Raw genomic sequence first — 20,136 nt, forward strand, 5'->3', positions numbered from 1 at the left:
CGGCACCCCAACATCACCAACAGTCACTGCCGCCAGCCAGATTAAAAGTTTTTTGTAGTCTGGCAGGTGGGCGGTGTAGCGTTTCCCCCTGCAGTACCCTTTCAAAGGCGTGTGGCACCGCAATGGGAAAGCCTCACAAGGCTCCTAGATGGCATGGACTGTAACGTCCATGCCGTGCAGGAAATTTGTGCCCCCCTTTGGGCACACACAGGGCGCAGAGGCACAGTTCAGCCCTGTAGAGCCCACTTTGTTTCCTCTCTGCCAGGGTTTTCATGGCGGTTCCACCACAATGAAAACCCTGGTTGAGAGGAAACTCGTAATATGCGGCCTCTGACCACTGTGCTACTGCCACAGAACAGTAGTTCACTGGCAGCTTTGGTGGATCCAGGGCATTTCGACCGCCCAGGTTGTAATCGGGTGGTAAGACCGCTGGTACAGTGGTGGCTGGACCACCACTGCTGTGCCACCAACCACTGTGCCACCGTGAATCTGGCGGTCCTCGGTCCGCCAGACTCGTAATCAGGCCCTCAAATGTCATAAGTAGTGACTTGGCAGTTAGTTACTTGTGAAAGTATTGCTAGTCTAAAACACGTTTACAAATCTGTTTGTCACTGGTAATAAGAAAGCTATGTATTGTTATGTGCCCGGGTTAGGACCATGTAGTGAAACGGCTAATTTCTTACATTGTACTATTTTTCACAATAACATTTCTGCTGTGACCTTTTGCACATATTTTTGTGCGCAACAATGTTGGAATAGTTTCTCTGAAACTAGTTTGTTTAGACATCTAGCTTCGCACAAAATAATCACAATGCCTTGAACATCATGTTCAGGCCCTTCTACATACTATGTACAAATGTCGTTCTATCTTCATTCATGGGGCGACAGGGCTATCTACATATCCATCACATCGCTAATCTATATGTGCAAGGCTGCTTTGCATTATAAATAAAGAGAATCCAAAACGATTAGTAGAGGAGACCCTTCAACTGACACCGAGTTTTCCAGCATGCTGAGACTTCACCGCGCAGCTGTCTGACGTCTCTGTGAGGGGTACCCAGTTCATGACTAGGATGGGCTCCCACATTCTCTCCCACCAGGTAATGGGTTTGGATCGTCTCTTGCCAGGATTCTTGGCTTCACAGCTAGGGTTTGCATAGTAGGAGTGATCCTGATTACTATCTTGTTTTATATGCATTGCATATATACACTGTCTTAGCATTGTGCTAGAACTGTATCTACTATTTACTCCTTTGATGCTTGCAAACACTTTCATCTGCTTCTGTCTGCTGATTATCACAGCACATGTATTTTATACAAGAATCACATTGGTTCAATAAATATATTGAAAATGTCCCACTGTGTATTCTCTGTATATCTCTCTGAAAACAAACGAGCAAGTGTGATGGAGCGAGAGGTTCTGATCTGTTTCCACGATCCCTGAGGGGTCAGGGTTGTCATGTTCAGTGGTTGCCACAAACCATTCGCTCCCTGGTAAGGTTAGGAGGGCTTACTGTGGCACCGTAGGCTAGATGGTCTATAGGACAACATATCCTGCGGGGAACCCGGATTCAGTTTAATGGAATCAAAGAATAGGAGTAAACCTGTTAACCCAGCTGAGACCCGGGTGGAGTTTGTAACCAAAAGACATTGCACAATTGTGTGTTCTTGTTACTTTTGCATAAACTGTATTGTAGTGCAGATATAACAACTTACAAAAATAATTTACTTCCTAATGAAACTTTTTTGTCGTCTCCTATCTTCCCCATCCTGAATGATTGTTTCTCTCCTGGTACTTGTCTCCTCAAATGATTACAGGTTGAGACGTTGTCTTTTGGTTACAGAATCAATTTAGTCACCTCACCCAAAGTCTAAGTTGTCCAACAAATGCGCAGGTCCTACAAAAACAGTATCACTGGCTACTGCACTGCTGCTCACCATATTCCTTCTGAATGGATGATAACTGGTGTTTCTTTGAGCCATTGATCACAGCAACAACTCAAATTGAAGCATGAACATAAGGACTCAGAGAGTATATCATACCTGGCTCTATAACTAGTTTGCCAAAATACTGTGCATTCTTGCAGGCCAGGTAAGGAGAGGCTTGATTCTGTGACCATAAAGGTTTCAACATTTCAGGAGTCAATACAGAGACAATGTGAATATGGGTAACTACTTCAATGATAAAATGTGTATGTGTTTACACAAGTGCCATGTGAGTGTCACTTTTAGCTACTTTCAATGTGGTCAACATGTTTTATATAGTGCCATGTAAAACATGTAGACCATCGTATACAGGTAGGATAATATGCTAGGACTCTTCACGCTACAAGCAAACAGGTAGGGTCCGAACATCCATGTATTTGCAGGTGCCCTTTTCTTGAAATATATTTGGATTTTACATAGGACTTTAGGTAGTCTCTTAAAATGGGATGACAACCAACTGGTATGCCACATTATTTGTATTCACAATATACTATTTACCTTGTTTCCCTTGCATTCTATATTTAGGGAACCTCTATGTAGGTTAGGCATTTTTATGAATTGCCATTGATCCTTTAGGGGACAGCTTGAGGCAAGAAACATGGTGACTATTTCAGACCTTAAGGTTAATTCTTGTTTTTATCCTCAACAAAGATATTAAAGAAGATTTTTTAGGGGTAACTTTAGGTATTTTACATTTTATTTTTCACCTTTTATAAACAATCTACTCCACAATGCTCGGGCTAGATAGACCAGGCCTTTGTTGGCTTTTTGGAAAAAGATCTCCTGCAAAGAGTCCCCTCATGTGGCCCACTGGTTACTGCAGCACCAACCCAACGAGGAACACAGCTCAATGATCAAGAATTCCAGCACATGGTGGGTGAGGGATTGTGCTCCACAAACATGTTGAATATAATTACCATATAAACAGACAAATTGTCTAACGCTTATACTGTATTTTGGAAGAGGTGAGCTTCCTCTAAACTGCACACATTGCCATGAAACCAAGCCACTCTGTATCTGAATGCATATGCATCAGTAGCAGTCACAGACCACATGGAAAATGAGCAATATGCTCTTTCTATCGTTGACTCACATTTAAAGCATCTTGTGAATAACTCAGTACACACAAAGAGGCACACCTTGCTTTCTGTTTCCACACTGTACTAACTGAAAATAAAACATTAACTCATAGAAGTATTGGGTTAAAATGAATTCACTTTATGCACTGCAGAGGCATAAAACAGGTGCTCAGCTCTGCTCTGCACCAACAAAGCCCATCATGATAAATCCTCGGATGTTTTAAGTTCGATATGAAGAATTCTATTTTAACACTTGTGTTTATTGTTCATTTCTGTTAACTCTATGTTGGTATAAAGATGATAATTTAATAACCAGATTAAGTTGTTACCAATGTGGTATTTCATAAAAATGTTTGTATTCTTTTTCTGAATGATAAGCCAATTGTGATTCTACCAGAGTGTTTTTCCAAAGAATCATTCTTGGGAATGCACCTTAACTGAACAAGGAGGTGCATATTAGTCATTTAAGTGTGGTTTTGAACATTGCAGGTCCTAATTAGGTTTGGGTGATATTTTGTTTATGCTTGCATAATCTTGAGTAATTTCTAGCAGCTCAGTTTATGCCAGTTATGTGAAATGCCTGAGATTGCACTAGTACTACTAACCACAAAAGGGTTTGGCACACAACCAGTAAGACTGGGCCATATACTAGAAGACACCACAAGAAATGGCAATACTGATCAACAATCACTCATACTTTCATTCAAAAAGCACTTAATCTAATTGCTATGATCTGCGAAGAATTATTCAATTTCTTAATGTCAGTTTTCGTTGTTTTGTTTAGATGCAAATCCTTTGAAACTTTTATTTTGTTACGTAAAAAACTTTTGAAATAATTGGACATGCACTGGAATCACAACAAATAATAATAGACGTACAAATCACATAACAGAATACATTATCAATAAACGTATACATTTAATTGGAAAAATTGACATACGAAACATGTATAGCTCAGGTTCTGTTTAAATTTGCAACCACAATATTCTCAAAATACCTCTGGCTAGTGGCTCGCTAGGTTATAGTCATTTCAGAGGTAGTGGCCAAATAATGACCCTGTTGAGCTCATTCTAATCATTTTATTTGAAGAAAACTTGGTTGTAAGCAAAAGTGGTAGCACATAGACATTTGGCAAATGAAAAACACTGTTCACGCATTTCAAACCAAAATATGTCTCTTGAAGGATTCTGCTCAGGATGCAGAACACTTGGGGTGCTACAAATTAAAGAAAAAAGGGGGCTGCTAAAGTTAAAACTCAATCTTAGTTGTCACTCAAACACTTACTCACTCAACTCATTCCGTCTTAACACAACCCACTTTATTTACCTCCGTCTTTAGTGGGTACTTCAATATAATTGCTTTTGACAGTCACAGTTGTCATTCAAATGTCCTTTTACTTACCGGTAATCTTCATTACTCCGGGTCCCGTTGTCCTCGTCCCCTTCATTAATAATCCAATGAGATATATCCATCTCACGACAGAAAAAAAGAAAGAAGGAATGCTGGTACGCCCCTCCCTCTCCCTTATAGGGAGTACATAAGGGTACAGTACCCAGCATGCCTCCTGAACCCCCAAGCCCAAGATGAGGGCCGGAAATCCGGGAGGGAGGGAGGGATATAATGAAGGGGACGAGGACAACGGGACCCGGAGTAATGAAGATTACCGGTAAGTAATAGGACATTACCCCCAGGTCCCTCCTGTCCTCGTCCCCTTCATTAATAAACCAATGAGAATACCCAAGCAGCAACCGGCCATCATCAAACAACAAACCACCAGGACACAGCAGAACAGCAAAACCTAGCAATTTATTGCAAACAACAGCACAGCACAAAAGAAAAACAAGGGGAATCAGGAACACACACAGCCCGAAGAACCCCCAAACCAAAGTTAGTGTCATCCCCCAGAACATTCTGAATACGGTAATGCCTAACAAAGGTATTAGAAGAAGCCCAAGTGGCGGCCCTACAAATTTCAGAAAGGGACACCCCACGAACCTCCGCCCAGGAGGCAGCCATCCCCCTAGTAGAACGCCCCTGAACCCCAGCCGGGGGAGGGGAACCAGAAAGGGAATAGGCCAGAACAATAACCTGCTTCAACCACCGCCCAATGGAAGAAGACGAAGCACGGTTACCCCTGGAGCCAGCACCAAAAGAGACAAACAGGGAGTCAGAAAGCCGAAATGCACGGGTCCGATCAACATAGACCCTCAAAGCCCGGCAAACATCAAGCAGAGACCAGGGAAGATCACCGACGTCCACCTGATCAGAAACCAAAGCCGGAAGGACCAGCTCCTGAGAACGATGAAACTGGGAGGAGACCTTGGGCACGAAAGAGGGATCCAACCGAAGAACAACCCCATCCTCAGAAAAGGATAGAAAAGGCTCCCTAGCCATCAGGGCACCCAATTCCCCCAGGCGACGAGCCGAGGTGATAGCCACCAGAAAAACCACCTTTAAGGTGACAAACTTCATATCCACCTCATCCAAAGGCTCAAAGGGAGCAGCCACCAAAACTTTCAAAACCAATGGAAGATCCCAGAGAGGAAAGGAAGGACGCACCACAGGGCGGGAGATCGCAAAACTGCGCAACAAGCGAGAAACCAACCCATCAACATCAGGAAGGTTACCCCAAGGCGCCCTAAAAGCCCTGATAGCAGCCCATTGAGCCCGGAGAGTAGAGACAGACAAACGCTTCTCGAACCCATCCCAAAGGAACTGTAGAACATCCGGCAAAGGACAAACCAAAGGGGACAAGGCCAGGCCAAGACACCAACGCTCAAAGTTACCCCAATGCCTCCCATAAGATTGAAGGGTAGAAGGCTTCCGAGACCGCTGAATAGCCAAGGCTAAATGCTCCGGGAGACCCCTATGCCTCCACCCCTGCCTCTCAACCGCCAAACCGACAGCCGAAGCCGCCGGAGGGGCAACATCGGAGAGGACCGCAAGGGAGACGGAAGGAAGGGGAAGAACCATGGACCCTGAACAGCCAACAGGCGGAGAGAGGGAAACCAAGACCTGCGGGGCCAGAAAGGTACCACCACCACCACCTCCCGATCCTCCACCAACAGGCGAGCCAGGAACCGAGGAATCAGAACCAGAGGGGGAAAGGCGTACAACAGGTGAGCCGGCCACGGAAGGGACAGGGCATCCACCCCCCAAGACCCCTCCTGAGGAACCCGGGAGAAGAATCGGGGAAGCTGCGCATTGAGCCGGGAAGCAAAGAGGTCCAGAAAGGGAAGACCAAACCTCCCGCACACCAGAAGAAAGGCCGCCGGTGTCAAGGCCAACTCCAGGGAGACAGGAAAAAAATGACTGAGGGCATCCGCCACCCCATTGTCCACCCCCCGGACATGAACAGCCGCCAGGGACAAAAGATGGCCCTCCGCCCAGCAAAACAAGGGGGACACCAGCGCGTTCAGGGACCGAGAACGGATACCGCCCTGGTGATTTAAGTAGGCCACCGTCACCGAGTTGTCCGACCGAACCAACACATGCTGGTGCAACAGAAGGAGCCGAAACCCCTGGACAGCCTGACACACAGCAGACAACTCCCGCCAGTTCGAAGACTGACGACCCTCCCAGAGGGACCACCGTCCCTGAAGGCACTCCGACCCCAAAGTCGCCCCCCAGCCCAAAGCGCTGGCATCCGTCGTAAGGACCACCGGAGGAGGACACTGCAGAGGAAAGCCCCTGTCCAGACTGGACGGCAGAGTCCACCAGCGCAGGGCCGGAAGGATTGACAGAGACACAGGAACCAGAATGGACAAGTCCCCCGACAAGGGATTCCACCGGGCCAACAGGTAGGACCAAAGAGGACGAAGATGGAAACGCGCCCAAGGCACCGTGAACACAGTCGCCGCCATCAACCCCAGAAGGCGCAACCAAAGACGGACCGGAAAGGACCGACCCAACAGAAACCGCCGAGCCAGCGCACACAGGGTCACGGCCCGGGCCACGGGCAGGAACACACGATTCAAATCCGTGCGGAAACGGGCCCCTATGAACTGCAAGTCCTGAGAGGGGCGAAGCTGTCACTTGGGGATGTTGATCAGGAACCCATGGTCCCGCAAGGCCGCACACACCAACCTCTGATCCACCAACAACTGCTCCGCGGAGGGGGCATGCAGGAGCCAGTCGTCCAAATAAGGGTAAACCAACATCCCCTGGAGGTTCAAGAAGGCCACCAAGGGAGCCACCACCTTGGTGAACACCCTCGGAGCCGATGTCAGGCCGAAAGGCAGAACAACAAACTGGTAATGGACCCCCAGCAGACAAAAGCGAAGGTAGGGACTGGAGAGAGGATACACAGGCACGTGAAAATACGCATCCTGAAGATCCAGAGTGCACATGTAATGACCCTGGAGAACCAAGGGAACAATCCTCTGAAGAGTCTCCATCTTGAACGGAACCCGCAGCACAAATTTGTTCAGGGCCTTGAGAACCAGAACAAGGCGAAACCCCCCAGTCACCTTGGGCACCAGAAAAATGATGGAGTAAAACCCCTGGCCCCGCTCTCCCGGAGGAACCACCCGAACCGCCCCCTTGTCCAATAGTGACTGAACCCCCCGGGAAAGTTCCGCACGATTGGACGGGCAGGATGGCCAAGGAGTCGGACGGACCCCCGAGACAGGTGGCAGGCTGGAGAACTCCACACGGTAACCCAAGCGTATCACGTCCAGGACCCACAAGTCCGAACAGGAGGACATCCAGGCTGGAAGAAACAACCGAAGCCGACCACCGACCAAGGATCCGACCTCGGACCCCAGATAGTCAGGAGCGAGGCTTCGCAGGCGGGGACTTCGCCTTCTTGTCCTGTCCCCGACCAGGCTGGCAACGGCCACGACCCCGGGAAAACTGCCTGCGATAAGAGGGCCGAAAAAAGGGCTTAGGCTTAGAAAAAGCAGGAGCAGCCGAGGGCATCTTGAAAGAAGAGGAATGTTTCTTCTCCTTAAAAAGACGATGAAGCTTCCCCTCCAACTCCGCCCCAAACAACATGGAACCCTGAAACGGCAGCCGTAGGGCAGCAGTCTTCTGGGCAGAATCGGTCTTCCAATCCTTGAGGACCACATTCCGACGAGCCGCTATACAAGCACCCCCAGACAGAGCAGAGGCACGAACCACATCAAATGAAATGTCAGACAAAAACTCCACCTGACGTTCGATGTGTGCCAGAATGTCAGCGCAGTCAGTGGTATTATCCATAGAGCCATACAAAGTCTTTAAATCAGACAGAAGAGACTGCGCCACATAGGTCCCATAAATACCCGCCCTCAGGGCCAAATGGGAGCCAGAATAAACCTTACGAAGAGAGGCGTCAACCCTCTTATCCACAGGGTCACGCACCACAGCATCCTCGGCCAAAGAAGTGCGACCAACCAGACTAGCCACCACAGAATCCACAGGGACCGAGTCCGGCAAGTCCTTCTCCATATCCTGAAGTGGATACAGCTTAGCCATGAAGCGGGGCAGCAGAATGCGATCGGGATCCTTCCATTCCCGATCCAAAACCTCCCGCACACAAGGATGCACAGGCATAACTGCAGGAGCAGAATACTGGAACTGTCGAAGTAGAGAACCACCAGACGCACCAGGGACAACATCCGCAGGAAACCCCATATTCTCCTTGAGATGGCACAGCAAATCCGGTAACATGTCCTTGTCACCATACTTTCCCTTGACCAAATCAGCGTCCAAACCACCATCCTCAGAGCCAGAGGGCGAAGAAGAGGAGGGAGAAGGAGGAGGCACACCCCTGGACCGCGATTTGGACGAAGCCTTAGAACCCCCAGGCTTGGAACCACCCATCTCAAGCAAGGTCTTCTGGATGAGAGCCTTCAACTTCGCATCACCCCTCGAGCGATGCCTGGAGCGACTGGGAGTAGGAGAAGAGGAGGAGGAGGAAGCTGAGGAAGCGGAGGACTCCTCGACATGCCTGCGTTTTCGTGAATGTTTCCCCATATTGAGAAAGCCCCAGCAAGCTAGGACAAACCAGCAGGCAGAAAAGCAAAAAATGAGGAGCCCAGGCAGCAGCAGGAGAAACAGCAACAAATCGCCTGCAGAAGCACCAAACAAGCACAGCGACCGCGAACCATAAGCCAACGGACGAATATGCAAGGAAGAAAGAACATTCAGCCTCTTTAAATGCCCCAAACCGCTACGCGGTACTTACATCAGGAACCGGCAAACAAGCCTCTCACTGCCCGCAGCCGGGAACCTCAAACGCCTGACTTCCGCTCTCCAATCCAGGAAGTCAGGCAAGGGCCGGAAGGAAGCGCCCCAGCAACCATGGAGCCGCCGCACCTCCTGGAGCCACACACGAGAATGGCCGCGTCTCGCACAGCCCGGCAGCACAGAGACGCGGCCCGACACTGCCTCCATGCCCCCAGAGCCGCACCTCGCCAGAACAGACCACGAGGTCCAACGATCAGGGACAGAGGCGGCAGACAGCATCACGGGAGACTCCCCAAGCCCGGCAGGAGGAGTCAGCCCGGAAGATCCAGCACCCACCCGAGGCCAAGCCACAGGTGAGACTCCAGGAGCCCACCGGCTCCTGGACCAAAAAACAGAAAAAATGTCGATAGACAGAAAAAAGAACAGGAGGCATGCTGGGTATTGTACCCTTATGTACTCCCTATAAGGGAGAGGGAGGGGCGTACCAGCATTCCTTCTTTCTTTTTTTCTGTCGTGAGATGGATATATCTCATTGGTTTATTAATGAAGGGGACGAGGACAGGAGGGACCTGGGGGTAATGACAATTGGCACCAATCTAAAAGCATAACAACACCCAAAAAGTCTGATGTAGTTAATGTAACTAATGGAATTTGAAAAAAGTATAGACAAGCCCTTTATTGTTATAAAGGAACATACTTTAGTGGAAGGCCAAATCACTGGACTCCCATCGCTTCTATTTTGAAAAATATATGCTTTGGTATTATCTGGGGATGAAGCAAAGGAAAGGATCCTGTGTAAATACTGTGACTCCTTGTTTTTCCTTTTAACTTTTTAGACCAAACGTTTCTAAATTGTTTCAAACTCTGAGCATATTCTGTCTAAATTAACGCCAAGATTATTTGTGCCATTATCTGCATAAAAAGCAGTAGAGAGCAATGAGGATCCCTAACTGCCTCATGTACAGGTACTTGTGTTAAGATCATTACTGGAAACTTATTCTTGATATTGCGCTTGTCGCTCTCTGTAAAAATATAGGCCACGCGGGGCAGCCAATATGCGTGCATTTTGACTTGTTAGACCAAGCGTTTCAGCATTGTTTTGAGCTATGCACATATTCTGTCTTGATTAGCATTGAACTTATTTCTGTGCTACTATTAGCATTAAAAAAAACGTAGTGAGCAATAAGGATGCATACCTCCCCCATCCACAAGCTCTTGTGTTAGGATCCTTACTGGAAGCTTGTTCTTGTAATTGCGTTTGACGGCCTTTGTAAAAATTTAGACAATGCGAGGCAGCCCATAAGCGTGCCATGAATGCGGCATTCACTCTCAGTATTACAGCGGCTGACAGTCTAAACTCAAAGCAGTTAGTGAAAAGACTTACTTTACAAACTTGCAGCAGTCCATCAAGCCGGGACATCCATGTTTCAGGGGTTACGAACGGTGACCAACCCTAGCGGGAACTGTGTAAATCCCGATCTGAGTATTTTGACTTCCGGGTCATATTATTTTTGAAGAAGAAAGTCTTTATTTAAAGAAGCGATTTTACAGCCAAGGCTGTTATTTAGGATCTATTAACAAAATTGTTATTTTCTCGCACTCAAGAGTGCATAGTTCCATTTATTCTTAACAAAGAACGGACGATCGCTGGGAGTAGTGGTTTCACCACACTGTGGCACATACTTACGCAACTTCGGCAATTTTAGTAGTAGTTGTTGAAAAATACCGCACAGTGTTGGGGGCTTTTTAGTAATAGCTCCCATTGGCGTTGAAGTAAAAACCTATTTATTGCACTAGGCCACGTGTTAGAAATGGTAGTTCTGGTTGGGCAATGTATGGAACCAGGCCAGGCATCAACTACCATTCTAGTCAGGTTAAGCTAAATACACACTAAAAGATAACCTGTGCTCACTCTCTGGCAGCTTGGCACAGAGCAGTCAGGCTTATCTCCAGAGGCAAAGCATTTGTGCAGCACACACAGTAACATAATGAATACACCACAAAAAGACTCCACACAGGTTGAAAACATAGAGAATATTTATCTGAGCAAAATGAGACCAAAATGACAAACATCCAAATGGTAGAAGTTGAGATATGACTTTTTAAAGCTTCAATGCAAAAGCAGTGCTTAGAGGTCAATAGCGTTAAAAGGTTACTTGATATTACGCTAAACTAGGGTAAATACAAAGTTCAGGCTGACCTCTATGGAGCACGGGTAGGATACAGTTCCAAATGGGTGAAGCTGAAGTTTTACCTTCTCAAGCTGAGCCAAGAGCCCCATTTAAGGGGAAGATGCAAGGAGAGCATCGCCAGCGATGATCCAGGGTTGCAAAGAGTTGGCCGGTCGTCACTGACGGTAGAGGTGGCAATGCTTGCTGTGCAAGGAGATGATGTTGCGGGGGCTTGTGCTGTTCCTTAGAGCAAGTTGCAAAGTCCCAGTGTGAACAGGGCCACCTACCATAAAGAAGAGCCCAAAAAGCTTGATTGAAGAGGCCCAAACACCACTTCCAAGCGCCTACGACTCAAGAGGCGCCTCTTGGGGTCAGGAGCGAGTTGAAGATGGGCCCAGTAGCAGCTGTAGGTGAAGAAATGGAAGTCTTTAAAGAAAGCAGCGGCAGAACCCACTTCTGAGGCCCAAAATGACGTGGAGGGGGGCACCTCAGGCAAGGGCAGGACTCACAGGCAGCAGAGTCCAGCAGCACTAATAGAATTGCAGTATGTTGTTTGGGTCCCTGAGACTTCAGAAAACAGGAGATAAGCCAGCAAGCCCATGGAGAGAACTTGGAAGGAAGGCTGAGTCCCTCCAGCAGAATCAGGGAGCAGCAGGCAGCAGAGCAACAAACAGAGAAGCAGTTCTTCCAGAAAAGCAATCATGTTGAGTGCAGTCCACAGAGGTTTAGTTCAAGATCCACAACTGTCTAATTTTAAGGTATCAGAGACCCAATACTTATATCTCAAAATTCCTTTGATATAGGGAGTGACTTCAAAAGATCTCACTAAAGTGCACATGGGTCCCTTTTGAACCAGTACTGTCTGCCAGGCTAACTATGGGGGGGGGTAAATCAGTGCTTTGTGCGAGGACAGGACACAGCCTATTCAGATGTAAGTGAGAGTCACCTCTCCCCCCTCCTGCCCAGGAAGGCTATCAGAATACATATGTATACAGACGCTTTCTCTGTCACACCCATCTCTTTCTGTGTTTTGGCTGTCTAGAGGGAATGCACAAAGTGTAGCTGTCACCCAGCCCAAATGTTTTTTAGAGACAGTCAGTCAGGCACAAAGAGCAGTAAGTGCTACAAAATGTCCACTTACTAAAAGTGGCATTTCTAAAACAGTAATGTTAAATCCAATTTCACCAATATGGAGGATTCATCTTTACCATTCCAAACTGCAGTATCCTGATGTTATCGATTGCCTCTTCCTTGTTTCCCTGTCCCTGGCTGCTCAGCCTGTGTGAGTGTTCTGAATGGAATGTTTGGTGTGCGGGCTATGAGTGGAATGCTTGGGTGACTGAATCAGGACTGACAGTTGATGGATGGGGCTGAGCAGCTATCAGGCTGCTCCCGGTAAGGTTTGCTGTGACTTACACCTGAATTTGTTCTACCTGTTTACCTGCTACCTGAATAAACCTACATTGACTTAATATCTCCAGCGTGGATTACTTGATTTATTTTTGGCGACGATGATGGGATAACTCAAGATGTTCCATCACAACAACTTTAAAAACTATTTTCAGCTTACAGTCAGCTGTGGACATCTTCAATGCTGAAACTCCACATTAACGTGTGGATAGCTCAGAGACTCGCATTTGTCTGTCTTCTTCCGGATGTGGGACCTACTGTGAAGGCCCATGCATTGTGTTTTCACGTGCTCTTTGTATCTACTATTGGAGCAAAAATCTGCGCTTGGTAAAATGGACCATTTTTTAATGCATACGGTCAGCTGTGTATGTTCCCAACTACAAACACATCACACGGAACTGAGCTGTTGTCATTCACAACATTGGTGTACAATTGTCTCCTGGCCATCCACGCAATTTTTGCTGTTGTGGATTTATGGGGGTAAGTCTTTTAATTTATTTTTTGGCCCCCAGCAGTTCCTTTGACGCTTGGCAGTTCAACCACTGCTTCCAAATTTGAAATTGACCGGGCACGAGCTACCAACAGCGCGCGGTATCTCACCTGCATTGTGGTGAAGCGCTGATGGCTCGTTAGTCCTTCAGTGTCGGTGCTGTCAGTCTGAAAGGATGCACTCATGCACAGATGTGCCAGGAGCCATCCGGCGGGACGTCTGCGACGTGAAGCCATTTTGAGTTTGTCATAACTCTGCATTCGTTCCTGCACGTTTTGCCAACCGCATCATTTCTTGCCTGTTTCAACAAGGTCATTTGGGAACAGGTCACAACGCGGACTTCGTTTGGTTATGTATGTTGAGGATTCGACTACGAGGGATTCTCTATGCTGTTTCAATGTGACCACATGGAGTTCGAAGTCAACGTGGTGGGACTGGCTGTGCTATCATCGTCGAGGCATTCTTTAGTTATTGCTTCGGTTCCCTTTTTGAATTTATGAACATGTTGATAATTGCAGTCGTTCTTTGACCAACAATGTGTGAACTGGCCCTTCGCAACATGAACAGTGACTCAATTTCATTTCAGGATGATGCCACTCATCTTTACAGTTTCAATGGATTTTCGTTTCATGCCAAGCGCAACTGATTTGTTTTACTTTGACTAAATTATTGAACACTTGCCTAATTGTTCCATTTTGGTGGTTGAAATGTTGCTTACGGGAGGGATGTTCTAGGTACAGTCATTTCTTCGTACCTCTACACAGGGGAGTTTTGGGTGGTTTTCTGCCAGATACACATTTAGTACCTCATTTGAAGGTTCACGTTTGAGTTTTGTTTTGCATATTTATGGGTTTTTAGTCCCAATGTACGCTATTTATACATTGTACCCTTACGTGAGGGTGACCTCTGGAAGGCTGTTTTTTTACCTCTTTGACTTGTTGCAGGGGTGGGTCCCTTTGTTCATAAGACCCCTTGTGCTGCACAAGTTTTGTTGCAGGGGTGGATCCCTGCGTGCTTAAGACACCTTGCCCTGCATGGGTTTTTGTTGCAGGGGTGGGTCCCTGCGTGCATAAACTCCTTGCGCTGCACAAGGTTTTGTTGCAGGTGTGTATCCTTGCGTGCATAAGACGCCTTGCGTTGCACAGGTTTTTGTGCAGGAGTGGGTTCCTGCAGGCATAAGATGCCTTGCGCCTCACGGGTTTTGAAAATGTTCTAACTTACTGGTTGTCCCTATTGGTCGGCGGGGGCAGGACATTGGGTATTAGTCCCTCTTGTCATCATTCACGTTCATGTTGTCCTTTACTTAAGGTAAGGGCAGGACCTTGGATACAAGTCCCTACTGTCCACATAGACTTTACTCCTCACATTGGAGATGTTACATTTGTACATTTTGTCATGTTTTTCTTCATAAGAGGAGGGGAATGGGTATTATTGTTTATCCGTCTTTCTCTACAGTGTTCTGTTCCTTTCCCTCTAGTGATGAGTGTTTCTCGCCATCCCTGGGTCTGGGCTCTATATAAATCTTGTTTACTTATGTTCCCCTTACAATGTTATTTTTCCCTATTGTCATTTTATGTTTATAGTTATATGCTGTTTTCATCTTTAATTATTTTCTAACGTTACATCATACTTCTGTTCATTAGGAAAGAGGTATGTAGTATCCTGATGTTATGGATTGCCTCTCCCATGTTTCCCTGACCCTGGCTACTCAGCCTGTATGGGTGTTCTGTATGGAATGTTTGGTGTATGGGCTATGAGTGGAATGCTTGGGTGACTGAATCAGGAATGACAGTTGATGGATGGGGCTGAGCAGCTAGCAGGCTGCTCCCGGTGGGGTTTGCTGTGACTTATACTTGGATGTGTCCTACCTGTTTACCTGTTTACTTCCTACCTGAATAAACCTACGTTGACTTAATATCTCCAGCGTTGTCCCTGATTACTACACAAACATATAAAATATAACAGGCCTCTCCTCTCTGTTTAGGAATTACAGCTTAAAAGTAATTTAAGGAATTCCCAATGATGGCCAATGAGGGGGTAGGCCTCACAGTAGTGAATAACTCAATAGACTGTTTGCCACTACCAGGACATTCAAATCAGAAATTACATGTCTTACCTTTTACTTACATAGAACCCTGCCCTAAGGGTTACTTAGAGACTACCGTAGGGGTGATTTATATGTAAAAAACGGGGAGTTTAAGGCTAGGCAAATAGGATTAAATGTCAAGTTGAAGTGGCAGTAAACTGCACACACACTTCAGTGGCAGGCCTGAGATAGGTTTGAAAGGCTTCTAACGTGGATGGCACAAGCAGTGCAGCCCACTAGTAGCATTTGCAGCACAGGCCCTGGGTATATATTATATAAAATTACAAGGGGCTTACCAGTACAAAACATATGCCAAGCAGGTATACACTATTGTCACCAAATTTAGAGGAGAAGCATGTGTACTCTAGCACTAGTTAGAAGTGGTACAGTGCTCAGAGTTCTAAGGCCAACAAAAAGAATCAGCAAAAATGAGAGGCAAAATGGGGAGGACCACCCTAAGGATGGTAAGTCTAACACCACGTAATTGAGATTTTTTCAGGTAAAAATGCTATTGTGAAAGAACAGGACAAGAGCAGCTCTTCTTTGAGTCACGTGCTATTTTGCACAATTGTTTTAGTTTGCAATGTATCCTCGTGACCAATTTTTTTTAACCTAAAACTACATTTAGGATAATTGCGAAAACAAGTCTTGTAATCAATCCAGCGCCAACCAAATCAATATTTTCTATATTTATGGAAATGTATAGACAGCATATTTTTTCTGTTTTTCTATCATGTCTTTTTTCACGAAATATTTAGAGTTTGTGTTCCTGTAGTGTGCTGTGACAAATTTGATGAAATAATCTTTAAAATATACTCACAGGACAACGTCGCCGAACATGGCATGCTTTACAACTAACCATTCCAAGTTATTACAGCTGGAACAGGCGCTAGAAAGTATGGTAATTTTGTTGTTCAAAAGGCTGCAGTCCTTGCTGCTGCTTCTCATGCTAACAAAGGAGAACATCAGCTTGATGTATGCTGGAATTAGTTGGGTTTTGGAAGTGGGCCAGAGTTTGAAAATGGATCTCGAGAAGGCATTTCTAGCCTTTGTGTGGAGGATGTGGTTAAGCCTGGGACAGAAGATAGGACAATATGGAAATTAGCTGATAAAAAAAGCTGCCTTAGGCAGAAAAAGATCCAGAAAGGCCTTACCACTGCCGGTGCAAGATTTGTGGCTTTCATTCCGAAGGCTCCCGTAGTAATAATGCCGCAGGCCTCTGGCTCATGAAATCTGCAGACAGTGAAGAGAATCGTGTTAGCTTCCGCCGAGTCTGCAATTGCTGTTTTTTTCTTCTGCTTTGTTTCCTTGTAGGAAGTATAATTGTTTTGCAGGGAAGTGAAATGTTTTTTTTTATAACAAACAATTTTCTTAGTCTCTCACGCACACTATTCCACTCAGACCAATACCAAGTGTCCATTTAGATATACAGGCATTGTTAAGGGCATACAATGCACACGGCAATGCACAGTGCCAGTTCATTCCATCGCTTACCAGAACACCACACAAGAGGGAGAGTTTTTACATTTGAAGCAATGGCGATATTATATTTACAAACCAAATGGCGACATGTGGTCCAATTAATGTATATATTTTTTTTTCAGATGACACAAAGATAGCTCTACACCTTAAGGATAACGGAGGTAAGTTAGTCCCTCCTGCAATAATAATTTGTTGTGTAATGATTTGTCCTAAATATTGCAAAATGCTTGAGTGTTTTTGAATGTAGATCAAGCAGCATCTATTTTAAAACTCATCCCTAAAAAGGTTGGACAAATAGTGCTTTTTAGCTTGTTTGATGTCGCCCGCCTATTTTTAGGGCAATAAGGGAAGGTATTTCCCCACAAGGAAACTTGGGGCATATTACCAACCAATAGAGATAATTTTTGTCTCTAACTTGTTTAGAGACAAAAATTATCGCCGCACATCGGCGATTTTTATCGCAGATAAACCTTGCTATTAGCAAGGTTTATCGCAAATGCGATAAAAAACGGCCGCAATGCAGGAATATCGCTGAAAAGTCAGCGATATTCATGCATTATCGAGCAAATGCTCTTAGCCATGTTATCCACCTCCCATTGGATAACATGGCTAAGAACTGCTCCTGGGCAGGTGTTAGCTTTTGGAGATATTCGCACTTAGCGCGAATATCTCCAAAAGTTGGTAATAGGAGATAGCGATGTTAGCGACTGTTTCCAGTCGCTAACATCTTGGCACGCCCACTTTGCATGTCATTAGTGATAAATATCACTGACATGCAAAGCGGGGCCCAAGATGGTCACTATCTCCTATTAGCTGTCGCTAACTGGTGTTAGCGACAGCTTGGTAATAGGGAGATCATTTTATCTCCGCTTTCTTGGCTTTTAAAGCCAAAAAAGCGGAGATAAAGCCCTTGATAATATGCCCCCTTGTTTCCTATCTAGACCAGGCCGGGGTTTAGTTCTGCTACTTGGAACTCCACAAACTGACCCAAGTACTCAGTCGCACTAAGTGAAGTTCCGCAAGCGGCGGACTTTGTTAGGTCACATGACTTCACGTTGATTTTTAGTGCCAGTTGTTTGTTCCATGCTGGAAAATCAAAGTGAACTGCACCATGCACAGTACGAGAGGGCGCTACTTCTTTCAGGGCGCTGCTTCTTTCTGGCGATTTTCTACTCGAGCGGAAGCTTCCTCTATGCAAAAGGATGTTTTCTCAACGCGAGTGTTTGCGACAGTCCGTGACCGCCGGCATTGAGAAATCTTGCTGGGAGGTGGTCTAACATTGTATTTTCCTTGCTTGCCAACTTAACTTGTGCGAGTGAGTAATAAACTCATCGCCCAGGCCTAATCTAGACAAAGCCAGGGAAAATTTTGTGCAAATTCACTATTTTTCGTTGTGCGCTGGCAGTCATCAGGAGTGCTTGCAAGGATGTACTGGAAATAAATGATTGTTGTTGATTTTTATCAGAACTGCTGGGGATTCGTGTGAACCCAAAATATTGTAGGTTTGCAAAGAGAGTGCAGAATACAAATTCTACCAATATAGTTGTGAGATGTTCTCAACTCTATACGTACGAGAATGTACAATTTGTCTACTTTGCAATTTTCATCTGAAAATTACAATTGCATATTAAAATTTTGGAAGATAAATTTCCTGCAAAACATGTACCGGTGGAATGAATTATCATACAGAATGCAGTTTTTTTTAATAGTTTTCTAAAGAAAACCTACTCTGTAAAGTATTTTTTTACTTTTTTTCACAAAACGTTTTCAACGACATGAAATTCCAGAAATTACGAGTTTTTCAAAGTCCTGAAGTTAGCACAGCAAGTTTGGTCACTGAACTGTTGGATGTGTAAGAATCTGCCTCATATTAATTTACTATACAACCTTTATTCCAACGAACCCAATAGAGAGGAAAATCTACGATTTTTTAGCACCAGGTGAAAGGTTTACTGATAAATGTACCAAGAGACTAAACTGCTGTGAGATGGAAAGTATGGCCCTTCTGTCTTAATTGCCTATTTTGGTCTGGCAAAGCCAAGAACTTTTTTTTTGAATTTCAAAAATATAATTCACATATATAGTAGACTTTCAGAAAGCCTCTTTTGCCATTACCTTTGGCCAAGAACCGGACTACTCATTGTTAATCATCTCCTGCATCAGCCCACATCTCTATCTCATCCTCCTTCTATTGACAGTTTGGGTGTATACTTCCACTTCTGTTGTGATACACGAGGGTCTATCTGCATCTGAAAAGTGCAGTATGCTATCACAGTTTTGAGAAATTCAGTTGATTATCTCATACGTCCATTATGTATATGTCAATATCAGTTTGTTACCTTTTGTTAAGATTATTTTTGACTCAAGTGTTAAAACTCGCATTGAAGCTTGAAGCTTAAATGGACACCTGTAGGTTTTCTTTAATAGTTCAGTGTGCCTGACCCTAAGATGACAGCCGCAAATTCTAGATTCCGCTTTTATTAGTCTCCTGGACCAAGAAAATATATTTGTTGTACGTTCAGCTCTCTGGGTCGAATCAATGTGACTTCATTCGAGGCACGAATGCAGATTCCTAAGTATTTTCCCTAAATACTCCATATATTTGTATGCCATCAATGTTTACCTAGGTGTCAGCTAGCAGCAATCACACATGCATACATGTGACATACATTAAGTAAAATATTGCCCATCAATATTTCTTGTGGCAATATAGGTAAGTTTGCAATATACTGAAAAAGTACAGGTTTTTAAGCCCAACATCATTTATAATGTAATTGTCCTAAAAGAACGGGGTTAGACATCTGAGTTTTTCCTAAAATGGATTTTTAATGTGTACTGTTACTACCCATATATAAACATTAATCAAATATTACACGCATGAGGTGAGGCCATATATTAGTCAACTGCCCCTGCACAGTGCTTGAACATGTGTGATATAATGGCACGTATGTCCTCATGAGGAACGGCGATGTATACAGTGCGGAATTCTTTTATAAAGAGCCAGGCTTCAGCAATATTACATAGGTGACTTAAGAATGACAATGGAGCTTCTGATTACTATTTCTCTTGTTACGACTGTGGGTAGTAATGTAGGGCATGTCATATTTTCCCCATAAGGATCATGACTCCTTGGATTGAATTTTAGGCAAGGGTTTTCTCTTTTTCCTCTGTCGCAATTAACATCCAACCAATCTGTGGGGCATATGTACAAGCCTCTATCGCCCCAGGGACATCACTTTTGGTAATGTTCCTGTGGAGATA

General features: G+C 45.2%; 1 protein-coding gene across 1 annotated transcript in view; it reads left to right on the top strand.

Moving 5' to 3' along the window:
- The window catches only part of PLXDC2 (plexin domain containing 2), a 1,000,652-nt gene that overhangs the window by 888,395 nt on the left and 92,121 nt on the right, over positions 1-20,136 (top strand). Inside the window, exon 11 of the mRNA XM_078663746.1 lies at positions 16,998-17,036. Coding sequence (XP_078519872.1) covers positions 16,998-17,036 — 39 coding nt within the window. The remainder of the gene's footprint in view (positions 1-16,997; positions 17,037-20,136) is intronic.

This window comes from Lissotriton helveticus, chromosome 10 (genome assembly GCF_964261635.1).
Source record: "Lissotriton helveticus chromosome 10, aLisHel1.1, whole genome shotgun sequence".
Lineage (NCBI taxonomy): Eukaryota > Metazoa > Chordata > Amphibia > Caudata > Salamandridae > Lissotriton > Lissotriton helveticus.